This window comes from Petromyzon marinus, chromosome 29, assembly GCF_048934315.1.
Source record: "Petromyzon marinus isolate PM22_M1 ecotype Great Lakes invasive population chromosome 29, UKy_Petmar_22M1.pri1.0, whole genome shotgun sequence".
In the NCBI taxonomy this organism is placed as follows: Eukaryota; Metazoa; Chordata; class Hyperoartia; order Petromyzontiformes; family Petromyzontidae; genus Petromyzon; species Petromyzon marinus.
Window position 1 is genome coordinate 5865580 of NC_133695.1, and position 20182 is coordinate 5885761.

The following is a 20182-nucleotide window of genomic DNA, read 5'->3' on the forward strand; positions in this document are numbered from 1 at the left end:
TATTTTAATCGAGGGTGTGGCGGTGGGGGTAGGTGGGGGAGTGAAAAGTGCCGATTAATTCCACCTAACGACGCGCGATTACAATTTCACAGCAAAATGAGCTAAGCAACGGTGTTTCGGTGAGCGCACCACGTATATACAATGCCCTGCGCTTCGGATGGCACCCGGGGTGGAGCTGTGGCGCAGCGGTTACCGCACCGCGCTACGGCGCTCATGAGCCCAGGAGTTTAAACTCCGGACAGAGGGGTAAATGAACATCGGTGGCGAGCGATGTGTGAACGAGCAAATTGGCCGGCCGGCGGGCGTGGCGAAGTATGGTCGAAAACCATCCCCGCTACCGGCACGGCGAGGTGACATTATGGAACTGCAACGCTGCCCAGCAGGTAGCTTTGCCTCCGCCCGGAGCAGAAGATTCGCGGTTCGAACTCGGCAGGCCACCCTGGTTCATGCTGTGGTATTAACCGCAAAATACAGTGGTAGTACTACGCGCCGTCCGTTGCACAGTGGGCTTTTGCAATTATCCCTCGACGTCACTTCGAAAAGCGCGGGCCGTTTGCGCGCCCGCAGTCAAAGTCCAAAATTGCAACAACAACAACAAAAATGCGCGGACAAAAAAAATTACACCGCAAAATACTCAGTTTGAGATTACACGCGGCAACGTCGGCCCCCACTGCGCCGAGACTACTGCCGGCCTGAGTCTGCGAAACACAGCCGGCGTCTCTCCTCCGTGGCGATCACACCCCGCGTTCAAATCATTGCGCGAATACCAAATGCACTAAATCGTAGTAATTCATTATCACCAGAGTAGACATACAAAATATCGAAAACTTCAGCTGCATCTCAACGTATATAGGAAAGCACGTTTTTTTCCCCCTCTAACACGGTTATATTTGACCGTACTCTAACTAATTTCGCGTTGGCACTTCGCTAACGCACGTGACAATTCCCCCAAAACCTCGGCGCGAGTGCATCGGCAGCTTTGGGGCGGCGTCCCCTGCAGACACGATCACCATGAAGTCCTCCATTCATTCAGAAGTCCCCCATTCTCCAAAATAGACGCCTTTGGGTTAGATCACGTAAATATGAATGCGTCGTTGAATATAAATGTATCGTTTACGCGACCTAACCCAAAAACATCGATTATATGATCATATTGGTCGCGAAAGCCTACGTGTTACAGTCCTCCATTCATTCGTAAGTTCTTTATTCATTCACAAGTCCTCCCCCGGTACAATCCATCGTCTTTACAGTGACGTTCCGTCGTGCACGCAATGCATATACTATATATCACCGTAGCATCATTCAAAGTCATACGTAGGTAAGAGCGCCAAGGTGCAGCCCCTGCATGACAAGCAAGTGAACCGATGAAGTATTTTGGCCTACTCAGCTACGACGGAAGAGTTGGGTGTGCTGCACTCACGCGTCGCACCCCACCGCGCGTGTCCTGCAGAACATCGACGGACCGCGACCGTTCCCATTTTTCCACTTTTCCACATCGCTGGGTGTGGACAGAGGCGGCGGGGCAGAGGGAAGAGAATGGGGCGGGCAGGCAGCGGGGTAGGAGAGGTTCAAGAAACTCGCCACCATCGTTTCAAACGCTTCGCCGGGAGACGGAATCGACCCGGCGACCCTCTGAGTCGCGGGTCCGAGTGTGCCAACCTTTACTCCGCCGCGGTAGCGGCGGCGTCCCAAGCGATACGTTGTTTAAACAATAAAAAAAATGTGCCCGTGCTCTCTCACTCATGCGTGCAGCGTGCACCTTACGCGGACAGACCACCGCAGACGTTTCCGGCTCGCGTCCGCGTTGCGTGAACCTGCCGTGCCATGGCAACGTGGTTGGCACCGACCCCCGGTGCCAAGGATCGAATGAGCACCCCACCCCCCGCTCTGTTCAATGCACCCCCCTCTCCTTCCTGCCCCCCCCCCCCACCCTTTGTGTAACCCGGCGCCCGGAACCCCTCCACCACGTGGTTCTTCGGCGCTCGGGCAGCCGATCCCGTTTCGTTCCGAACGCAAAACCGACGGCGACATGTAAAGCGGCTCCGGCCTCGGAGAACTATCCGCAGCGTTCGCCTTGCCCCGTCTTGCACGCGCGTCCACGGGGAGCCAGAGTCCTGTGCCCACCCCTCCCCCGTCGCGGTGGATGTCCATCGCTCGCGCCGGCGGGGCCGACCGGCGGCCCGGAGGGTCCTCGCTGCCGCTACGCGGGCGCCGAGCGTCAGAACGGACGGAGCAGTTCAGTGCTCGGCCGCCAGGAACGGCTGCAGCGGTTCATCGACCGCCTCCGCCGTCGCCCGCGAAGATAACGACGACGAAGAAGACGACGGTGACGACGACGACGACGGCAAGGCGGGCGAGGCGGCCGAGGCGCTCGTTTCGGCATCGCTGCCGTCGCGCCCCAGGGAGCCCGGCCGCCGCCGATCGCCGAGCGCCGGTGCCGCGCACCCTCCGATTCCGGAATCCTCGCGTGCCGGCCGCGGGAGCCGCTGCGCGTCGCTCGGCTCGGACCCCCCGCCGGCCGCTCGCTCCCGGACGGCCGCGCCGCAAGCGCAGCCGGCGCCGGCGGCGGCGGCGCCGCACCCTCGCTCCGTGCACGCCCGCTCGGGCTTTTCGCACACGCACGATCCGTAGGTGGGGTTCCACAGGCTGGTGCTGTGGCTCTTGGTCAGCTTCCCGGTCGAAACCACGGCGGCGGCGGCGCCGACTCCGGGATGCGCCGGTGGCGCCGGTGGCGCGGGCTGGCACCAGGCGCCCATCTCCGTGTACTCGTTACACGAGTGCCACGGCGGCCTGCAGGGGCCCTCGGCCTCCCGCTCGCAGCCGAGGAACGCGGTCGAGGATTCGTCGTCGTCGTCGGAGGAGGAGGGGGGGGCGGCGCCAGCGGTAACGCCGGAGACGTTGGCGTCGGCGTCCCGGAGGTAGAAGCCGGTGGGCTGCGCCCCCCGGGGCCGCCGGCGCGACCCACCAGCGGGGTCGGGGCGCAGGGCCGGGGCGCCGAGGGGGCGGCGAGGCAGGAGGGGCTCCGTGGGGCCACTGGGACGGCCGGCCGGGGCGTCGCGAGGGACGTGCAGCAGCTCCATCGGGAGAGGGGAGTTGATCACGTCCGGATCCTAGCGTCCACAGAGATTGGGGGAGGGAGAGATAGAGAGATGGAGCGACAGATACATCGGCATTCGTTCCCTGGGAAAACCCAATGAGGTATTCGTCATCGTAGTGACATTCAGCAGGATGTCCGACGTTTTGGCATTCGGTCTTCATCCACCCACTCACCCACCCACTCACCTACTCACTCACCCACTCAATCACGCACCCACCCACCCACTCAATGTAGCATGTAATTATCTATGTTTATAATTATGACTGTGACAGCTCTTTGAGTGGCAGATTTGTGCCAGAGAGGCACAGCACACACGTGTCTGCTAGTGACACAACAACAAACTGGGCTTGACTTGACTCACTCACCCACCCACTCACCCACCCACTCACCCACCCACTTACTCACCCACCCACCCACTCACACATCCACTTACTCACTTACTCACCCACCCACTTACTCACCAATCCACTTACTCACTCACCCACCCACTCACCCACCCACCCACTTACTCACCCACTTACTCACCCACCCACTTACTCACTCACCCACCTACTTACTCACCCACTCACCCACCCACTCACTCACCCACCCACTCACCCATCCACTTACTCACCCATCCACTTACTCACCCATCCAATCACCCACTCATGCACGTGTGTGTGTGAGACACAACAACAAACTGGGCTTGACTTGACTCACTCACCCACCCACTCCCACTTACTCACTCACCCACCCACTTACTCACCCACCCACTCCCACTTACTCACTCACCCACCCACTCACCCACCCACTTACTCACTCACTCACCCACCCACCCACTCACTCACTCACCCACCCACTTACTTACCCACTCACCCACCCACCCACTTACTCACTCACCCAGCCACCCACTTACTCACTCACCCACCCACTTACTCACTCACCCAGCCACCCACTTACTCACTCACCCACCCACCCACTTACCCACCCACTCACCCACCCACTTACTCACTCACCCAGCCACCCACTTACTCACTCACCCACCCACCCACTTACCCACCCACTCACCCACCCACTTACTCACCCACCCACTCACCCACCCAATTACTCACTCACCCACCCACCCACTCACCCACTCACTCACCCACCCACTCACTCACCCACCCACCCACTCACCCACCCACTCACTCACCCACTCATGCACGTGTAGTGCCATAGCGCTGGCTGCTGCCAGAAAAGGGTAACTGTAGTGTATGGCAGTAGCCACGTCTGCAGGCCACGATAGACACGAGAGGGGGACATCTAGGGGGGGACGGTCACAGAGGGGGGCCCATCGGGAAGCCTCGAGAACCCGCGAGTAGGTTCCAGAGAGGGGGCGTGGCCTCGCTCCGCCCCGACCACGCCCCCCCAAGAGGAGCCCCTGTGAGGGACCTCGTGGCTGTTGCTGGAGTGGGATCCCCGTCGTGCTGTTCAAGATCGTCGTCACCACCTCGTCGCCATCGTCGCCGTCGTCTTCACTCGACATTGCGCTGCTAGATAGTTGTTGGCTGTCTCCGTTCAGCGCCGTCAGTGTTAGACGGTTCGTGTTGTGTGTAGGCGAGCAACAGTAATAGTGTGTACCCACGTAGGGTGTCTATAGGCTAGCAACAGTAATAGTGTGTACCCACGTGGTGTTGTGTATAGGTGAGCAACAGTAATAGTGTGTACCCACGTAGTGTTGTGTGTAGGCTAGCAACAGTAATAGTGTGTACCCACGTGGTGTTGTGTGTAGGCGAGCAACAGTAATAGTGTGTACCCACGTGGTGTTGTGTATAGGCGAGCAACAGTAATAGTCTGTACCCACGTGGTGTTGTGTATAGGCGAGCAACAGTAATAGTGTGTACCCACGTGGTGTTGTGTGTAGGCTAGCAACAGTAATAGTGTGTACCCACGTGGTGTTGTGTGTAGACTAGCAACAGTAATAGTGTGTACCCACGTGGTGTTGTGTGTAGGCTAACAACAGTAATAGTGTGTACCCACGTGGTGTTGTGTGTAGGCGAGCAACAGTAATAGTGTGTACCCACGTGGTGTTGTGTGTAGGCGAGCAACAGTAATAGTGTGTACCCACGTGGTGTTGTGTGTAGGCTAGCAACAGTAATAGTGTTTACCCACGTGGTGTTGTGTATAGGCTAGCAACAGTAATAGTGTGTACCCACGTGGTGTTGTGTGTAGGCTAGCAACAGTAATAGTGTGTACCCACGTGGTGTTGTGTATAGGCGAGCAACAGTAATAGTGTGTACCCACGTGGTGTTGTGTATAGGCGAGCAACAGTAATAGTGTGTACCCACGTGGTGTTGTGTTTAGGCGAGCAACAGTAATAGTGTGTACCCACGTAGTGTTGTGTATAGGCGAGCAACAGTAATAGTGTGTACCCACGTGGTGTTGTATATAGGCTAGCAACAGTGATAGTGTGTACCCACGTGGTGTTGTGTATAGGCTAGCAACAGTAATAGTGTGTACCCACGTGGTGTTGTGTATAGGCTAGCAACAGTAATAGTGTGTACCCACGTGGTGTTGTGTGTAGGCTAACAACAGTAATAGTGTGTACCCACGTAGTGTTGTGTGTAGGCTAGCAACAGTAATAGTGTGTACCCACGTGGTGTTGTGTATAGGCTAGCAACAGTAATAGTGTGTACCCACGTGGTGTTGTGTATAGGCGAGCAACAGTAATAGTGTGTACCCACGTGGTGTTGTGTGTAGGCGAGCAACAGTAATAGTGTGTACCCACGTGGTGTTGTGTGTAGGCTAGCAACAGTAATAGTGTTTACCCACGTGGTGTTGTGTATAGGCTAGCAACAGTAATAGTGTGTACCCACGTGGTGTTGTGTGTAGGCTAGCAACAGTAATAGTGTGTACCCACGTGGTGTTGTGTGTAGGCTAGCAACAGTAATAGTGTGTACCCACGTGGTGTTGTGTATAGGCGAGCAACAGTAATAGTGTGTACCCACGTGGTGTTGTGTGTAGGCGAGCAACAGTAATAGTGTGTACCCACGTGGTGTTGTGTGTAGGCTAGCAACAGTAATAGTGTTTACCCACGTGGTGTTGTGTATAGGCTAGCAACAGTAATAGTGTGTACCCACGTGGTGTTGTGTGTAGTCTAGCAACAGTAATAGTGTGTACCCACGTGGTGTTGTGTATAGGCGAGCAACAGTAATAGTGTGTACCCACGTGGTGTTGTGTGTAGGCGAGCAACAGTAATAGTGTGTACCCACGTAGAGTTGTGTATAGGCTAGCAACAGTAATAGTGTGTACCCACGTGGTGTTGTGTATAGGCTAGCAACAGTAATAGTGTGTACCCACGTGGTGTTGTGTGTAGGCGAGCAACAGTAATAGTGTGTACCCACGTGGTGTTGTGTGTAGGCGAGCAACAGTAATAGTGTGTACCCACGTGGTGTTGTGTGTAGGCTAACAACAGTAATAGTGTGTACCCACGTGGTGTTGTGTGTAGCCTAACAACAGTAATAGTGTGTACCCACGTGGTGTTGTGTGTAGCCTAACAACAGTAATAGTGTGTACCCACGTGGTGTTGTGCATTATCCTGATGGTGTGTGTGTGCCACAACAAGACACTGGACTTGACACTGGCGGTGACGCACACCTGCGTGCAGTACTCGATGCGCTCCAGGATGGAGGCGAAGTTGGGTCGGTCCTCGGGCCGCTGCTGCCAGCACTGCGTCATGATGCGGTACCTGCCGACGAGGTCACGACAGGGAGGGGTGGCGCAATAGGTTACGGGGGTCACCAGGGGTCACGGGCGCACGCCGAGTCACGAGGTGACTCGGCTCTGGGTTGAGGAAGCTTACGAATCCCGCCCTGGGTTTTCCGCTTGCCCTGGTGATGACGCATGCAGGTGGAGTCGTTGATCGTATGAAACGCAAGGGTTGCGCGTGGTGACGATGATTACGGTGATGACGACGACAACGATGATGAAGCTGCACCAGTCCTGGGCTCCACCACACCAGTTCCCCTTGGAAGCTGCGCGGGCCGTGTGCGTCTGACTGGTGGAGAGAGCGGGTCTCGTTGGGAATGGGTCTCTATGAGACTGTATGGGTCTCTATGGGAATGGGTCTCTATGAGAGTGTATGGGTCTCTATGAGAGTGTATGGGTCTCTATGAGACTGTATGGGTCTCTGAGAGTGTATGAGTCTCTATGAGAGTGTGTCTCTATGAGAGTGTATGGGTCTCTATGAGAGTGGGTCTCTGTGAGAGTGGGTCTCTGTGAGAGTGGGTCTCTGTGAGAGTGGGTCTCTGTGAGAGTGGGTCTCTGTGAGAGTGGGTCTCTATGAGACTGTATGGGTCTCTATGAGACTGTATGGGTTTCTATGAGAGAGTATCTCTATGAGAGTGTATGGATCTCTATGAGACTCTATGTGTCTCTATGAGACTGTATGGGTCTCTATGAGAGTGGGTCTCTATGAGACTGTATGGGTCTCTATGAGAGTGTGTCTCTATGAGAGTGTATGGGTCTCTGAGACTGTATGGGTTTCTATGAGAGTGTATGGGTCTCTGAGACTGGGTCTCTATGAGAGTGTGTGGGTCTCTATGAGAGTGGGTCTCTATGAGAGTGTGTGGGTCTCTATGAGAGTGTGTGGGTCTCTATGAGAGTGTGTTGGTCTCTATGAGAGTGGGTCTCTATGAGAGTGTGTTGGTCTCTATGAGAGTGTGTTGGTCTCTATGAGAGTGTGTGGGTCTCTATGAGAGTGTGTTGGTCTCTATGAGAGTGTGTGGGTCTCTATGAGAGTGTGTGGGTCTCTATGAGAGTGTGTTGGTCTCTATGAGAGTGGGTCTCTATGAGAGTGTGTTGGTCTCTATGAGAGTGGGTCTCTATGAGAGTGTGTGGGTCTCTATGAGAGTGTGTGGGTCTCTATGAGAGTGTGTGGGTCTCTATGAGAGTGTGTGGGTCTCTATGAGAGTGTGTTGGTCTCTATGAGAGTGGGTCTCTATGAGACTCTATGGGTCTCTATGAGAGTGTGTTGGTCTCTATGAGAGTGTGTGGGTCTCTATGAGACTGTATGCGTCTCTGTGAGAGTGTATGGGTCTCTGCGAGAGTCGAGTTGCACTGCGGCCCATGGGCTGGAAGAGGGGCCTGGGTACCGGGCTATGGAGAGAGAGGGGGTGTCAAGTGGGCTAGGAGAGGGCCCATTCCAACCAATACCAACACAGCCGCCATTCGCCACCAAGTGACGGTGACACCACGGTGCCTGTGCCAGGCCAGGTGCACTTTGAGGTCACGTGTCGAAGGCTCGCAAGTGTCGAAGGCTCGCTGACAGGAGGTATCGGGACAGACCCAGGTGCCATGGGTTGGCCGACTGAGATGACTGGTAGATGCACACCAGCTGTAACCCCTACTCTACCAACTTGCTGCGTTTTAGCCGCCCGGCGCTCCGCTCGTCGCTCCTCTGCCCTCCGTCGTTGTTGCTGGAGGGCGACTGCATCCAACTGCCCAGTAACAGCAGTGTCCTTCACGAGCCTCCTCTTAAACAGAGGCCGATCTTGACACCGATGGCAAGATCGGCCTCTGTGGGCAGGCGACACGCAGGGAGGTCGGGGAGACTCACACGGGGCCCGGGCAAGAGCCGGGCGGGTCCATGCGGCCTCCGCCCATCACGAACTCCATGACCTCCTGGTTGCTGCGGCTGGGGTAGGGCATGAAGCCCAGCGAGAATATCTCCCACAGGAGAACCCCGAATGACCTGGGCACGCGGGGACACGCGGACGTGAGCACATTGGGGATGCGGTGACGCAGGCACGCGGAGACACAAACATAAGGGGACACAATCATAAGGGGACACGGGTGCATAATCACACGGACACCCGGGAATGCACAGACACGTGGGCACACGGAGACACGGACAGACACATGGACACTCAAATACACGGACATTCAGACACACGGACACATGGACACGTGGCCACACAGACACACAGACACATGGACACACGGGCACACGGTGACACGGACACATGGACACACGGGCACACGGACACGTGGGGTCATGGAGACATGGGGACACGGGGACATGGACACTTGGGGACGCAGGCACACGGGGACATGGACACACGGGGACACGTGATATAAAATCCACCTTCACCATATGAACAGGTGCTTGCCTCCATGCAACAGGCCTTCGCTGGGCTGTTACTCCAGAGAGTACGGTGATGTGTGTGCGCGTGAGCGAGCGAGTGTGCGTGTGAGATCGAGTGGGGAGCGGTGACGTAGTGGTTAGCGCTACGCTGTGCCACAAACCCGGCCGCCCGAGTTCGATTCCCGCTCACGGCCAACACCGGTGACGATTTATCTGAACCGGTCCTGGGCCTCCCCTGGGTCGACTCACGCTCAAATGAGTACACGGTGTGGTGTGTGAACATCGCCACTGGGGAGACAAAGGCGGCCGGGCGTGGTGCTGTTACACCCACCGCCCCGTGCGCAGCCCGTTACTTGCCCCAAACACTCTGCTAAGGCTATCTGGGGTGGGGGGGGGGGAGGATCTTTGTCTTTGTGAGATCACGAGTGGTAGCCGCCGGGGTTACGGTACCACGTGTCAGTCTTGGATGTGAAGATGCCCTCGAGGAAAGCCTCCGGGGGCATCCACTTGACAGGCAGCATCGCCCGGCCGCCCTTCCTGTAGTAGCTGGCCCTGCAGGAAGAGTGGGCAGGGAGCGGTGTGGAGGGGCGAGCGGGGGGGGGGGGTGCAGCAGTTAATATATTGAGCCCGGGACTCCGCGATGTGCCTGCGGGTTGTGCCGCTAGTTGTCCTGCACGATGTCCGACGTTTCGGCATTCGGTCTTTGTCAGTAGTCATTTGCTGAAAGAAGCTGCCGGCGCGTGGGGCCGAAGCGTCGCCGGGCACTGTGCCGGCGAGGCGTGCGGTTTGACTGACAGTCCACAGGGGACACGCGGAGGTTTGTCGTGAGAGCGTGAATTCTTTACGAGTGTGAACCGCTGGGTGGCTCGAAAGGCCGGGTCGCTGAGCTGGCACCGGCGAGGTCCTGAAATCAGATTCTGGCAGCTGCCCCGGTGACAAGCCTGGGTCAGATTCTGGCAGCTGATTGAACTGGGTTCTCAAGAGCGGTGACTTAATCGGCAGCAATAAGAATCATCATTATCATCATAGCGAGCCTTTTCATTCGGCATCTCACACCGCAGAGCTATCCGCCACACACACAGAGGCACGTGCATAGATTACGATGTTTCCAGGAAATTGTGCGTACGTATGTTGAACTTCTTTTGCACCGTACGTTGCCAATCGTGCAAATCGAAGGTGCGGGGAAAGCGCAACAACACGAAGCGCAGTTCAAATAAAACGAGTTTTCAATCTAGATGATTAAAACGCGCATAGCTTCAGTGGCTTGCTCATATCGGAAGGACGAGAGCGTCCCAGGCGGTCGCAAAAGCGCATCCGAGAGCGCCGCGCGACGCGGTGACCGCCGCCGCTGTTCGACGGCCAGCCAGAAGCCGCCGCTGCTGTGACGACGACCGGACGGAGCCCGCGCGAGAATTGACGACGAGCGTTGTCCGTGCGTCCGGGAGGAAGGCCGGGGCGCCGGGAGAAACCACGCGCGCGCGCGCGCGCGCGCGAGAGAGGGCAACGCTTTATCCCGCGCAGATGGGACAGACGGAGATTGGCTCCCCACTTGGCTGCGCCGCGCTCTCCCGGGCTCACCACGGTTAGGGCTCGCCACTCCTCGACGGCGGCGTCCGCGTGCGGTGATCCACCAACCCTCGTTGACTACCACCACAGTGCGCGGATTATAGGCGTGAAGCCATCACCGCCCGGCTACAAAAGAGAGGAGCTGGATATTGGGACAGGGGACGGCCGCATTGAATTCATTGCGCCAGGGCCCTGTGGCAATCTCGCACGCGTACCGTGTGTGGCGGCCGCCGCGGCGGTGTAGCCACGCCACCACCCTCATCGCCACACCACCGTACCGGCCACCACACCGACATTGCTGCCACCACACCATCGCGACCGCCGCTCCGGCCTCCACGCCACGACTCTGGCAGCCGCACCACCACTCTCCCCTTCCACACCACCACTCTCCCCTTCCACACCACCACTCTCCCCTTCCACACCACCACCCTCCCCTTCCACACCACCACTCTCCCCTTCCACACCACCACTCTCCCCTTCCACACCACCACTCTCCCCTTCCACACCACCACTCTCCCCTTCCACACCACCACTCTCCCCTTCCACACCACCACTCTCCCCTTCCACACCACCACTCTCCCCTTCCACACCACCACTCTCCCCTTCCACACCACCACCCTCCCCTTCCACACCACCACTCTCCCCTTGCACACCACCACTCTCCCCTTCCACACCACCACTCTCCCCTTCCACACCACCACTCTCCCCTTCCACACCACCACTCTCCCCTTCCACACCACCACTCTCCCCTTCCACACCACCACTCTCCCCTTGCACACCACCACTCTCCCCTTCCACACCACCACTCTCCCCTTCCACACCACCACTCTCCCCTTCCACACCACCACTCTCCCCTTCCACACCACCACTCTCCCCTTCCACACCACCACTCTCCCCTTCCACACCACCACTCTCCCCTTGCACACCACCACTCTCCCCTTCCACACCACCACTCTCCCCTTCCACACCACCACTCTCCCCTTCCACACCACCACTCTCCCCTTCCACACCACCACTCTCCCCTTCCACACCACCACTCTCCCCTTCCACACCACCACTCTCCCCTTCCACACCACCACTCTCCCCTTCCACACCACCACTCTCCCCTTCCACACCACCACTCTCCCCTTCCACACCACCACTCTCCCCTTCCACACCACCACTCTCCCCTTCCACACCACCACTCTCCCCTTCCACACCACCACTCTCCCCTTCCACACCACCACTCTCCCCTTCCACACCACCACTCTCCCCTTCCACACCACCACTCTCCCCTTCCACACCACCACTCTCCCCTTCCACACCACCACTCTCCCCTTCCACACCACCACTCTCCCCTTCCACACCACCACTCTCCCCTTCCACACCACCACTCTCCCCTTCCACACCACCACTCTCCCCTTCCACACCACCGCGACTCCGCACCACGCCCCCGCTCCTGTGTCTCCCGTGCAAAGACAGCCTTTCCACGCGCCAATCATCTGATACACGAGGCACAAAGTGTGCACTGTGTAGATTTTTTTTAATCTCACTCCGAGAGATGGGCGCTGGAAATTAAATTGGATGGATATAAAAAAAACGGAATTTAATCCGGGAGCCCCCGACCAACCGGAATGAAAAAAATGTCAAACGCGCAGAGCGCTTCGGAGTCCGCGGTTCACGTCCATTCGCCTTCACGGAAAACACCGCGACCTCAAACGGTGGAGATGACACGACCATGATGAACCTCTCAACGCGAACCCAGCCCCCCAACCCCACCCCCTCCACCCCACCCCGCCCCTCCACCCCCACCCCGCCCCTCCACCCCCACCCCGCCCCCTCCACCCCCACCCCGCCCCCTCTACCCCCACCCCGCCCCCCCACCCCGCCCCTTCCACCCCCACCCCGCCCCCTCTACCCCCACCCCGCCCCCTCCACCCCCTCCTCTCCACCCCCACCCCTCCACCCTCACCTCGACCCCCGCCCCCTCCAAACCCCACCCCGCCCCCTCCACCCCCACCCCGCCCCCTCCACCCCCACCCCGCCCCCTCGACCCCCACCCCGCCCCCTCCACCCCCACCCCCCGGCCTCGAGGGTCCGTAAGGTTCGCTCCTTGTGTCCGCGATGGGTCGCGCCAGCGGTGTTTCCACGGTAACGGGACGCTTCGAGATGCTGAACCGCACGCGATGGTAATGATGATGACGACGACGACGATGGTCGTGATGATAATTGATGATGATGAGGGACGGATATGGGATTATTTACCGTGTTACCTCGATTCTCTGCAACGACCCTGGTGATTATTCTGTGCCGTGTGCGACAGAGTTTTGCGAAGAAACTCGTGGCAGGGCCCAGACATTGGTTCAAGCAAGCCTGACTCTGCTGCTGATGAGACATCACATGCCGAAAACCGCACCAGTTTCGCTCAAATTATGAACTCCCAGAAGACTGTGTGGCTGATGGGATGGGTGCAAAATATATATGATACGTGGAGGGACAGGTATGAGAAGGAGGCGTCTGCTAATTTATTTTGAATAATGATGATGATGAAGTTGACGTCTCTGCTGCTGCGGATAATAATCATGATGAGAGTGACGTCTGTGATGATGACGGCTACGACGAAAACTGTGACGGCGGTGATTGACGAGGTAGATGATGATGAAAACAATTATTTAAATTACGATAATGACGTTAATTAATTGGGTCAGCAGCTGGAGCTGGGGGAGCTGGAGGAGATGGGGGGGCTTAGACGGGGCGGCGGTGGGGGCACTCTGAGAGTGCTCGGTTGGGATCGGGAGGTCACGCCGTGGTGAGACGAATGTGGGATTGAACAGCTGAGCCACAGCATAATTAATACGCTCCTTCAAGGATTAATTTGCATGCGTTTGAAAAAGGCACGGGCTTAGCTTGACTAGGGTGAAATTTCAATATTTAAACAGTAAAAAAAATGTTGGGTGTGTTATATCCATAATTATATGCCAAGTTTGAGATCGGCTTTGTGCCATGAGTCAAACTTTCTTATTCTCTTTATTTATTTATTTTTTACCCAGGAAAGCCTCACCGAGTCTCGTCACCCATTTTTAGGAGGGTCCTGGCAAGTGCTTGCTGTCTGCAGTGAGCAGCGCATCACCCGGGGTTCAGACGCAGGCTCTATAGTTTCAGACTTGCGACATTTACAGGACATCGCAGTTATATAGACTTGTGTAGAGATCCATGAACTTGCATAGAGATCTATAGAGTGACAAAGAGATCCATAGAGTGACATAGATATCCATAGAGTGACACAGAGATCCATAGAGTGACACAGAGATCCACAGAGTGACAGATCCATAGAGTGACACAGATACATAGAGTAACACGGAGATCTATAGAGTGACAGATCCATAGAGTGACACAGAAATCCATAAAGTGACACAGAGATACATAGAGTGACACGAGATACATAGAGTGACACAGAGAATCATAGAGTGACACAGAGATCCACAGAGTGACAGATCCATAGAGTGATACAGAGATACATAGAGTAACACGGAGATCTATAGAGTGACAGAGATCCATAGAGTGACACAGAAACCCATAAAGTGACACAGAGATACATAGAGTGACACGAGATACATAGAGTGACACAGAGATTCATAGAGTGACACAGAGATCCACAGAGTGACAGATCCATAGAGTGACACAGAGATACATAGAGTGACACGGAGCTCTATAGAGTGACGCAGAGATCCATAGAGTGACACAGTCACACGTAGATCATTAGAGTTATACAGAGACTCATAGACTACAGCCAAATACTATCGGCAGTAGCGGCAATTGTAGGACAACTATAACCAGACCAACAAAAACCAAAACGTTATTTCTACGAAACCTACACCAGGATTCAGCGAACAAGATAAACAATAGGTTCTTGAGTACAAATAAGAGCTCAAGGGAAGCCCTGGAGTGGATTTTTGGGTCCTAGTCTTCCACACTGGCCGGAGACGCTTCGGAAGAGGTGGGACTTACCCACACTTTACCCCACCACCACCGTGCGTGCAACACGCACCTGTAAATGTCTCGTGCCATCCCAAAGTCTCCAATCTTGGCCACCCTGTCCGGTCCTTTGCAGGTCAAAAGGCAGTTCCTCGCTGCGATGTCCCTGCGCAATGTACATAAAAAATTTGAAAAAACCACACCAGGTCAAGTAAACCGCCATTTGTCCACTGGCACGTCGGGAGCCGTGCCAGCACGGGGTCATCATGGCACGGTTGGTTTTCCACTGGCTACGAATTGAAAATGGATCATTAGTCTGCCACTAGGTGAGGGGGGGGGGTGGTGGGGGGGACATTGTGCTATGTGGTTTTCCTGATTAATTAACCCTTTCCCGTTCCGAGACATCTGCGAGTTTTCTGGTGTGTTGTGTCCCGTTCACTTCTGAATTTCGGACCGCGCAAGCGGCTCGGCGTACATTTTATTTAGAGAGGCGTAGCAGCGTCGCTCTTTGTAAAGACATTTTACTCATCGTAGAGAACTGTAGCAACACGACCACCGCACTCTATTATAGCTGACGTCAAACTGTGCCACACGCCCTCCCGTATGGACTTGTGGGAGCCTCGGAACCGATAACGTTATTTAATTTAAAAATTTTCTTCCGGTTTCGTTTCGATGACATACGTGTACGTTATCGGAACGGAATCAGAAGAAAATGTGATGACGCACACGTCATCGGCACGAGAAAGGATTACATTTGTGGGGTCGTGGTTTTTCCGACCAGGTAGAGCAGCGAACGGCATCGAAATCGAAAGATCGGAAGTTCACATCCTGATTGAGGCAGGGGGGAGTAGCTGTCTCAGCCCATCATCCCTCCCTCCAGGGTCGATCAAAAGATCACTAATTTGTGATGGGAAAGTCAACAGTGGATGTCCTATGGCAAAGCTCACCCCCACCTCCCCACTATCATAGGAACGTGGAATTTCCACAACTTTCTAGATTTGAAGTATTCGTGGCTGCAAGGATCCATACTCTTTGGTTCTTTCGGTAAAGTCACGTAGGTGAAAAAATAAAATAACAATAAACGGCGTGAATTAATAATTTATTTTTTATTTTTTTCCCACAACTTACTCTGAAGGGCTGTGAACAAGAAATGAGCACCATGTGCTTCGCCGGCTCACTTCGAAATCGACTTTTTCTGGTAACTTTATTTTATTCGGGCCAGGCCAGCTGACGCCGCCGCACGTGCGCCTGTCAACTCTTTAAACTGTGATCCTTAAATGTGTTATTGTTAGTTGTAATGTTAGCTAGACACACTGACTCTGCGCTGTCCAGTTAAATAAACCAAACCCACTGAGCTATATAGCTCTTTTGTTAAGAAGCCACCTGGCCACAAATGATCTCTCAACGAAGTGGCTTATCGTTTCGTGGAAATTTATAGCAGAAGCCTAAACCTGTAAACGCGTGACGTTGACTCGAAATGTGGAGGGAAAAATCGGAGGACCCGGAGAAAAATCCACGTGACCACAGGGTGAGGGACACCGCAAACTCCAAATAGACAGCAGGCGTCAGGGTCGAGATCGAACTCACGACTCCTGCAGTTAACATTTCCTAGCCACCGTGTTTTTTTTCTCTCTCTCTCTCTCTTTTCATTCATTTGCCAGTTGCCTTGGTGAAAAGTGGACACCCTCTCCCCTTCCCCCCCCCCCCCTCCACGAGTCGCCCGTGTGCCCAGACGAAGCGCACCTGTGAATGAAGTGGCTCTCCTCCAGGTAACAGCAGCCCTGCGCGATGTCCCGAGCCATCTGCAGCAGCTCCAGCGTGCACAGCGACGCGCCGCCCGGCTGGGAGTCGGGGCAGGAGGTGGGGTGGGTGCAGAGGCACGGGGTGGGTGAGGCGGTGGGTGAGAAGGGGGAGCATGTGTGCACCTGGAAGTGCCTCGAAGTGCACCTGACCTGGCACACGCACCGTGGTGACCTCACCACTTAGTAGTGAAGTGTTGTTGTATTCGTGTGTGTGCGTATTCGTGTTTCGGCATGTCTGTGTGTGTGCGCACGCCGGTCTGCAGGACATGTCTCATTTGCCAGAGTTACCTGGGTCACGAAAACGACAAAAGCCAAGAACAGCAACAACAACATCAGCATCAGGCAACGTCACAGAAACAACATCACGTGAGGAATTGAAAATGTTCGCTAAAAGCAAAGACACGCTTCTCTGCTGCAAATCTGGCCACCCCAGTTCGATTCCCGTTCATGAGCAATAATCAGTGGTGATTATTAGAACGGGGTCCTAGGCCTCCACTAGGTGGACTCAGCCTCAAATGAGTACCTGTTGCAGTGTGTGAACATCAAAGCTGGGGAGACAATGGCGGCCGGGCGTGGTGCTGGCTACCCACCCCCTCGTGTGGCATGCCAGCCTTCAAAGGCACTCGCTAACGGCACTTGACCAGCCCGTTGATGGCTGTACGGGGAGGGGAGGTTGGATCGGTGTCTCCGTTTGTGAGTCCGTGCACGTGCGTTGTTGGATGAAACCAAAATGTATAAAAAATAAAAAATTATATTTTACCAGGTAGGTAAGGTCCACTGAGCGACCTGGCCACAAATGATAGCTCAACGAAAGTGGCTTATCGACCCGGAGAAAATCCACACGACCACGGGGGAGAGAGAGAGAGCGAGACACCGCAAACTCCAAATATACAGCAGCAGGCGTCAGGGTCAGGATCGAACCCACGACCTCCTGTATACCAGGCGAGGTAGTTAACATCTCCTAGCCACCGTGATGATGATGAGAGAGAGAGACACCGCAAACTCCAAATATACAGCAGCAGGCGTCAGGGTCGGGATCGAACCCACGACCTCCTGCATACCAGGCGAGGTCGTTAACATCTCCGAGCCACCGCGGCGCGGTGTAGGACGCCACGACGTGACAGCGGCACATCGCCGGCTGCCACCAGACGGCGCGGCACGGCCGCAACCGGGCGCGTGGCCGATACGGCCACGGTGGGGGCCACTCACGAGGCAGGCGGTCCGGGCCTCGCGCAGGAACGACTTGAGGTCCCCGCCGGCCATGAGCTCGAGGAGGATGAAGCGCGGGAGGCGCTGGAGACTCACACCCACGCAGCGCACGATGTTCCCGTGGCTGAACTTACTGGGGGGGGGAGGGGAGGGGAGAAAGGGGGGGGGGGGTCGTCATGGCGACAAAGGAATGCACACTGGAGCCCGCACGGCCTTCACGGATCCGCTGGGGAGAGAAGTGCAGCACCCACGGCCCGGTCGCATTTGTCTCCCACGCGGTGATTTTTGCACGCCGCAGCAGGTGGTCATTTGAGGCTGAGCCGACCTAGAGGGGTGGGGGGAAGCCCAGGACCGGTTCCGTCACCGGGCCCCGCACTTTCAAGCTATCAATTCCGGTTCAGTGATTCTGCACTGGCTCTCTTACTATATTACTATAGTACCATACTGCCTTCAACTTTTATGAACGACTGGATGTTTAAGGTTAGCGATTTGTCGTATTATCTGGCTGCATAGCAAATGAAAAAATACAATTACATTACTATGCAAGTGAAAAAATGTTGTTTAAATATTTACGTGTTTTTATTTTTAATGTAGGACCTCTTTATTAAATATGCTACAGGGCCCGCACTAGCTTTATCCGGCACTGGGTGTTGGTGGGAATATCGAAACTCGGGTTGCCGGGTTCGTAGCGCGGGATCCCGGCAATGGCCCTGGGTCGTAGTTTCGCTTTCTACTCGAGCTTGCCGCCCATCGCGTTTCCCGCGAGAGACATTCTGCGGGAGTGTTACTGCCGGACCGCGCTCTCCCCCTCCCCTCCCCTCCCGCCCGCTCGCCGAGTGGGAACACAGTACTCATGACGGCACCGATTTGATTCCGTGGGAGGAATCGTGCCGCAGGCCAGCGCGGCGCCAGCGACGTCGCGTGGAACGTCTGCCTCCGGCGATAAGGAGGGCCTCTCGGCGTCGCGGCTATTTGTGTCGTGGGACTTGACTGTGACCCGCCCCCCCCCCCCATGTTTATATAAATAAATAAAATTGTTCCCGATTGCGCGCTCGGTTGCTGGGCGTCACGACGCGAAGAAACGCGCTCGGAAAACTCTTCACGGAGCGACGCTGACGGGTGCTTTCGTCCGCTGTCCGAATTTCGTCGTAATTAATAGCGCAGAAAACCAGCAGCAGCAACAACAGCAGCAGCAGCAACAGCAGCAACAACAGCAGCAACAGCAGCAGCAACAGCAGCAGCAACAACAGCAGCAACAGCAGCAGCAGCAGCAACAGCAACAACAGCAGCAACAGCAGCAACAACAGCAGCAGCAACAGCAGCAGCAACAGCAGCAGCAGCAACAACAGCAGCAGCAACAGCAACAACAGCAGCAGCAGCAACAGCAGCAACAACAACAGCAGCAACAGCAGCAACAACAGCAGCAGCAGCAACAGCAGCAGCATCACCGAACGACGTGGCCGGGGAGGAGTCATCGCGCAACACCCGCGGGGGGATTCGAACCCAGGGCCCCACGGGCTCGGCGGCGGAACCAGCGCCTTCGATACCTGATGATGAGCGCCTCCATGAGGAAGTCCAGCTCGTCCTGCTCCGAGCAAACCTCCGGCAGCGTCTGTGCAGCGGCACAAAGACAAAGATCCACCCCCCATAGCCTCAGCGGAGTGTCGGGCCAAGTGCTCCTCTGAAGCCCGGCACTGGCACGCGAGGGCCGTGCGTAGCCAACACCGCCTCCCGAGACCACCTTTGTCTCCCCGGTGGCGATGTTCACGCGTCTCGCACCTCCCGAGCGGCACGCTGCGGCTACGCACGGAAAGTTCGCTCGACGCGCACGCGCGCGCGTGCGCTTGTGTACATCTCGCGCGGTGTAAGTTCTCATTTGAGGCCAAGTCGACCTATGTGGAGGCCCCGGCACCGGTTGAGAAGCTCGGCCCGCGTGTTGCTGGTGGTGCCCGTGAGCGGGAATCGAATTTTGGTTTCCGGGGTTTGTGGCGGTGGCACTGCGCTGATCGCTGAGCCACCGCTCCCCTGCACGGCAGATAAAGGGGCACGGGAGGGGGGGTGGCAGCGCGCCCAGCTCACCTTCACGGCCACTTTGAGGGGGCTCTGGTCCCCCGGGTTCCCAGTCACGTGACCCTCGTAGACCTCGCCGAACGCGCCGTGACCCAGCGCCCTGCGTGCAGGGACACCGGGGGAGGGGAGGGGGGGGCACCGGTTATAAGGGTGCCGGTGGCCCCCCAGACGTCACTTTGCCGGGGGAAAAACGGCGCCTCCCCCTCCTGGTTAATGCAGACATGAATCCTTGTAAAAAAAAGGTTTCAGTTTTGTTGCCAGAAAAAAAAGGGGAAAACCCCTATTATGAAATCTGTACTCTTTCGTTATTCCGGTAAAGTCTGCTGAAACAGGCAGTTTTCCCTGCTGTGATTGTCTCACCTGATGACGGTCGCTTGCGTT

At 56.1% G+C, this 20182-nt stretch overlaps 1 protein-coding gene across 1 annotated transcript in view; it reads right to left on the minus strand.

Moving 5' to 3' along the window:
* Positions 1–1933: 1933 nt before the first annotated feature.
* Positions 1934–20182, minus strand: part of LTK (leukocyte receptor tyrosine kinase) — a 68398-nt gene continuing 50149 nt past the window's right edge. The window contains exons 16-24 of the mRNA XM_032962863.2: positions 19811–19901; positions 19279–19343; positions 17732–17864; positions 16464–16561; positions 14794–14886; positions 9651–9752; positions 8673–8807; positions 6713–6803; positions 1934–3110 (exon numbers count right to left, since the gene is read on the minus strand). Of these exons, the coding sequence (XP_032818754.2) occupies positions 2238–3110; positions 6713–6803; positions 8673–8807; positions 9651–9752; positions 14794–14886; positions 16464–16561; positions 17732–17864; positions 19279–19343; positions 19811–19901 (1681 nt within the window). The 3' untranslated portion in view covers positions 1934–2237. The remainder of the gene's footprint in view (positions 3111–6712; positions 6804–8672; positions 8808–9650; positions 9753–14793; positions 14887–16463; positions 16562–17731; positions 17865–19278; positions 19344–19810; positions 19902–20182) is intronic.